The sequence below is a fragment of the Juglans regia genome, chromosome 6 (assembly GCF_001411555.2).
Source record: "Juglans regia cultivar Chandler chromosome 6, Walnut 2.0, whole genome shotgun sequence".
In the NCBI taxonomy this organism is placed as follows: domain Eukaryota; kingdom Viridiplantae; phylum Streptophyta; class Magnoliopsida; order Fagales; family Juglandaceae; genus Juglans; species Juglans regia.
The window spans coordinates 2,098,299-2,104,415 of NC_049906.1; the positions used below are offsets into that span (position 1 = coordinate 2,098,299).

General features: G+C 39.4%; 1 protein-coding gene across 1 annotated transcript; it reads right to left on the reverse strand.

The window, feature by feature from the left end:
* Positions 1-331: 331 nt before the first annotated feature.
* On the reverse strand, positions 332-2,173 carry LOC108982212 (G-type lectin S-receptor-like serine/threonine-protein kinase LECRK3). Its single transcript, XM_035691078.1, has 2 exons — positions 2,050-2,173; positions 332-1,914 (listed from the first exon to the last, which is right to left on the reverse strand). The coding sequence occupies exons 1-2, from the start codon at positions 2,171-2,173 to the stop codon at positions 332-334; spliced, it is 1,707 nt and encodes a 568-aa protein (XP_035546971.1).
* Positions 2,174-6,117: the final 3,944 nt, after the last annotated feature.

Below are 6,117 nucleotides of genomic sequence, written 5' to 3' on the forward strand. Positions count from 1 at the left end.
AGATTGCGGAGACTTTGGGTCCAGTTGAGGATATCGACTTAGTCTCAGCCAGGGTAGGGAGAATTTGTATGGGTAAGGATCTCCTTGGATATTAATCTGCCATTACCGCGCGGTAAGAGAGTTTCTGTGGGAAGCCAAGATTATGTGTGGATTCATTTTAAATATGAGAGGTTACCACAGTTTTGCTACTGCTGTGGTTTACTTGGGCATGGTGATCAAGATTGTTTGCTGTGGAACAAAAACAAGGAGAAGTCTAAAATTGAAGGATTTCCCTATGGCCTTAGGTTACAGGTTGGAGGGGCATTAATTCGTAGTAGACCCAGAGGTGAATTTAAACAGAATATGACTGAAGGATCTTTGTCTGGTGAAGCGATGCTTGCTGATCATGATGGTACTCTGTCTCCAACGAAGATTGTGCGCTTGGAGGTTCGGGTATCTCTACGGTTCCTTTCAACATCTGAACCACCTTCTTAATTGGAGGGCGAGCTGCTGGGTCTTCTTCTATGCACCACAACCCAATTCTAATCATCCTCTCCAAGCTTTGCTGATCAACTTCTTCAGGTACCAGCGTGCTTACTTCATTAGCCTTGAAACAGTCGCAGACCCAGTTAACAAGAATAGCCTCTTCTTCGGGAGCATTGACATCAATGCTCTTGCGACAACATATAATGACCAAGAACACAACTCCAAAACTATACACATCTGCTTTTACTGTGACGGGCAAGTTCTTGTGCCACTTAGGGGCAACATACCCTCTTGTTCCTCTTATCCCGGTTAGAGTCCTGGAATGGTCTGGCATCAATAGCTTTGCCAATCCAAAATCTGCAATTTTTGCACACCCATGCTCGTCTATTAATATGTTGTTGGGATTGAGGTCACAGTGGATGATGTGAGTTTCGCATTCCTCGTGTAAGTAGAGGATCCCTCTTGCAATATTCAAAGAGATTTTAATTCTTTCTTCCCAGTTTGGCTTTATTTGGGAATTGAAAAGGTAGTCAGAAAGTGTTCCATTGCTCATATACTCGTAAACCAAAAGCCTATTTGAATCATCATGGCAGTAACCTAGTAGTCGGACTAGGTTTCTATGGTGGGTTCTTCCAATGGAACTCATCTCGTTCCTGAATTCAACATCTCCTTCACCCACAACTTTTTCGGGTCTTTTGACAGCAATTTTCATCTGCCCATTTGACAAGACTCCCTTGAAAACTGTCCCAAAAGAGCCCCTACCCAGTATTTCGACAAAGCCATTCGTTGCAACTTCGAGTTGACTGTAAGTAAATACTCGTAGAGAGACATCCTCAACCAATCCTTCATTAACTTCGTAAGGAACCTTTTTGTATGACCATAGACGGTATCTCAAGATCAGAAAAGCATAAAAAGCTAGCACAATTAACGCGAAAACTAAAAGTGCAAAACCGCCAAATAAGACGCCCATTCCCTGTTGTTTCTTTCTTCCCTTGCTTACCTGTGTTGTGTTAGAACTCCCAAATCTCACCTTGATTATGGTTGTACCAGAATTACCTTGTTGTTCTCTCTCGAATCTTAGCGGAAACTTCTGTTTTCTGCACTCCTTTTCTTTGAATAGTGCGGCTTCACATTCGCAGTCTTTCAAGCAGTTCTCCCTACACTCGGTTCTGGTCAATGACAAGAAAGAATAGGGGTTGTCTTCCCATTCAACACGTTCCAATTCCTGAAGAATATCAACCGTTTCTCCATTCTTGCTCGTGCAACCATCTGTGCTGGAATTTCTCTTGCAGCCCAAATTAGGTTGTCCTCCGTCTAAGAAATCAAAACCAAGAGGGCATGTACATATGGCTTTCCGTTCCGGTACAGTACAATAAGCATTTATGCCGCAGATACCAGTAGGATCACAATTATCGCTTGAAGGTGACCACTCAATTGACCAATAATCATCTTGACTCAAGCCAAGAGAATATAACCGCAATATTCCGTCAAAATCCAATGTCAGACAATAATTGTAAGAGGGGTTTCTTTGGCTGTATAAATTCTTTATATTGAAGCCCTTAGAATTAAGTAGGAAAAGCTAACCATTACGATCAAGATTTAGAGACACATTATCTCCAACTGTGTATGTACCTGTAGACCAGTAGGCATACTGAGACTTACGTGGAATGTATGACGGGTATTGCACCAGGTTCCCATCTCCCTGCATTGCCAGTCAAAAATTTCCAGTTGAATGATTTGTCTCCGAGATGCTGGAGGCAAGCTCATTCCCTGCCAACAGAGGTTGACCGGGTAAAATAGTGTCTGTTGGAGCATCAAAAGTCTGCCACATGATGGTTGGGTTTGAATTGTAGAGGACAAAGTTTCCAGTATCGAGCATGGAGGCAGAGGAAGCGGAGAATGGAGCATTAGTTAGAGCAATCTGTTGGCCTTGTTCTTGTTCCAAGACAAGCCTGCCATCATTTGTCAGAAGCAATGTGACATTTTTTGATAGTGGCGGATTGTCCCGGTTAGCTGTCCATACTACTGTTTTTTGCCGAATCTTTTGCACCCAGATGCCTATGGCGAAGCCACCATCTATCTGGTAGAAGCCAAAAGCAAACTGGCCAGAACCTGATAACCAATATGGTTTGGTAATTGTATACTGTATTGGATGCCATATCGGTCAAGAAATTGGAACGAAATATTTTGATATCGGTATCGTTTCGGGATAGTCGATATATGAATAAATTATATATATAAATATATAAATTATATTCTAAAATAATAGTCTATATATGAATAAATTGTATATAAATACATATATATAAATTATAAATAGTCTAGTCTGAATTGGGGGCAAAAAAATGAGCTTGTAGTTTGAAAAAATGAAAAAAAAAATTAAAGGTTGAAATATCAGCCAGTACGGGCTAAAATACAGGCCGGTACGGCCAGTATTTGGACTGGTACGAAATGAAGGGAATACTTGTACCGGATCAGTGGCTAGTATGGCAAATACCGGCCGGTACGGTACGGTATTTAAAACATTACTTGAGAACCCCCGGGGAGTTCGTGTACTCCGAGATTTAATTTAGTGGGAAGATCTCGAAGTAGTCTTCGTTATGGAGACTCACTGATGTTTGATGTATGGAAAGACTCAAGTTTCTGTTGGGGTTCTCTTGCTTTCTTGCTGTGGTTAGCAATGGACGAAGTGGTGGGCTCGGTCTCTTTTGGCGAAGTGAGGTAAACCTTGTTTTACATTCATATTCTAAATTTCACTTTGATGTATGTGATTCCAATCCTGTTAATTCTAGTACTTGGAGATTATTAGCCATTTATGGTCAACCTGTAACTCATCTTAGACATGACACTTGGGACTTATTGCACCATCTGAAAAATCAATCGAATGAGCCGTGGTTGGCTTTTGGTGATTTTAATGAAATTATTTTTCAGTCTGAGAAGTTGGGTGGAAGGGGTTAGGCCTTATAAGTATATGCATGATTTTAGGTGTACACAGATTATTGTCAATTGAAAAGTATTGATTCAATGGGTTCAAATTTCACATGGAGCAATTTGAGGGAAGGGGGAGACTTAATACAAGAAAGGTTGGATCGTTTTACAAGTACTATTGATTGGCTGGAACAATATCCCCGTTGTAAAATCATAAATATTCCTACGTCTATATCTGACCATAGTTGTTTGCTTTTGAATACTATGGATATGGGCTGTTATGTGTCTAATCCTACACATTTTTTTAAATTTGAGGCTATGTGGGTAGGCACAAGGGGATGTGAGACAACAATTGAGGATACTTGAGATTTATATAAAACAACACCTCTAGTTGAGACATTGAAACAATGTAGATTTGGTTTTTAAGATTTTGGAGTTGTCGCCATTTTGGAAATATACAGAGAGACTTGGATGCTAAGCGTAGGGAATTTGCATTACTTCAAGCCTCTCCCACACATTCTCACCAAGCTATCTGTAAAGTGAAATTAATTTTTTGCTCGAAAATGAGGAGCTGATGTGGAGGCAGAGGTCTAAAGTGCATTGGTTGGGAGCTGGAGACTAGAATACGAAGTTCTTCCACATTAAAGCCTCTCAGCGTCGTAGACGAAACTTGATAAATAGTCTTAAAGATGATGCTGGCAGATTATATGAAGACTATAATTTGTTTCCTCTGGTCACTCATTACTTTGATGAATTATCTAAGTCCAATAATCCCACTTATGCTGATGTTGTTCTGAGTTTTGTGCAGCAATATGTATTGGAATTTATGAATGCTGATCTAACTAGGCCTTTCAATGATATTGAGATTAGAAGTGCATTATTTCAAATGCAAGCTCAAAAAGCACCGGGTCCGGATGGAATGCCACCATTATTTTTTCAGAAATATTGAGATGTGGTGGGTGAGAAAGTAATTGAAACGGTGCTACAAGTCTTAAACTCGGGTATTATGCCTACTGATTTGAATTTAATCCGTATTGTGTTCATTCCTAAGAAAAGATAGCCTGTGGATATTAAGGATTATAGGCTCATTAGTTTATGTAATGTGATTTATAAGATCATTGCTAAGGTTCTAGCCAACCGTTTGAAGCTACTTTTGCCACCATCTCAATGTACTTTTATCCCGAGTTGTCTTATTATGGACAATGTTTTGGTGGCTTATGAGACAGTGGATGCAATACAGAGAAGAAAAAGGGGAAGAACTGGTTGTATGTCGATTAAACTAGATATGAGTATGGCTTATGATTGGGTGGAATGGGTATTTTTGGAAAATATTTTGTCTAAGATGCAATTTGCTCCTGCTTTTATTCGGTTGCTTATGATGTGTATCTCTACTGCCTCTTATAAGGTTCTTATTATTGGAATTCCTTCGTATTTAATTATTTCGACTCGTGGTTTACAACATGGCTGTCCACTTTCTCCATACTTATTTGTTATATGTGCTGAGACTTTGTCATCAATGTTGCAGCAGGCTAAATCAAGTCATTTGATGAGAGGGGTTCGTGTTTGCAATAGAGCTCCATAGATTAGTCATTTATTTTTTGCTGAAGATAGCATTATTTTTTGTAGAGTTTCAGTGGCTGAAAATGTGCATTTGCAGAATATTTTGTCTCTTTATGGGACTGCATCACAGCAATTATTGAATAAGGAGAAAATAAAGTTATTGTTTAGTCAGAATGTGGATGTTGGAGTAAGGAATGCCCTTAAGGAACTTTGGGGAGTTGATTCTATTCAAACTCATGATTGATAATAGATACCTTGTACTTCCCTCGTTTGTGGGTAAATAAAAACTAAACACTTTTCGGGATGTTAAAGATTAGGTATGGGCAAAGTTACAAGGCTGGAAAGAGAAGTTTCTGTCATAGGCATGTCGTGAAATCTTGATCAAAGCAGTGGTTCAAGCCATTCCCACATATGCAATGAGTTGCTTCAAAATTCCAAAAGGCTTGTGCAGTGATTTGGAGAGGTTGAATGCTTGTTTTTTGTGGGGACAAAGAGAGCAAAAGAAGAGGATTCATTGGACGAGCTGGAAACGTTTATGTAGATCCAAATTTTCTGGTGGAATGGGTTTTCCAGACTTTGAAGCATTTAATTTGGCCCTTTTTGCAAAACAAGGATGGCGTTTGCAAACTCAGAATAGCTCTATGTTTTACCTGGTTTTCAAAGCAAAATAATTTCCACACAATGATTTTTATCATCTACTATTGGCTCTAATCCTTCTTATGTGTGGCGTAGTATTTTTTAGTCTAAATCTATTATTCAATCTGGCCATTTGTGGCGCATTGCAAGTGGTGACAACTGAACATTTGGAGGGATAATTTGTTGCCGAGCTATCCAAACAGGAGAATTATCACTGCTTGTAATGGAATTGATGCTGATGCATGTGTTAGTGATTTATTGGACCCTTCATTGCCAGGTAGATGGAAAATAGAATTGATACATTAGGTATTCCTTCCTTTTGAAGCTATGAAGATTCTTAAAATTCCATTATTTCCTCATTGTACTACTGATAAAATGGTGTGGGGATGTATGCGAAATGGCCAGTTCAGTGTGAGGTCAGCCTATCATTTAGTGCTTCAGTTGAGGAGTGCTACTGCTGTTGAAAGTAGTTCTCATGTAGGCTTGACTACTAGTTTTTGGAAGAATATTTGGCATCTGAATCTTCCT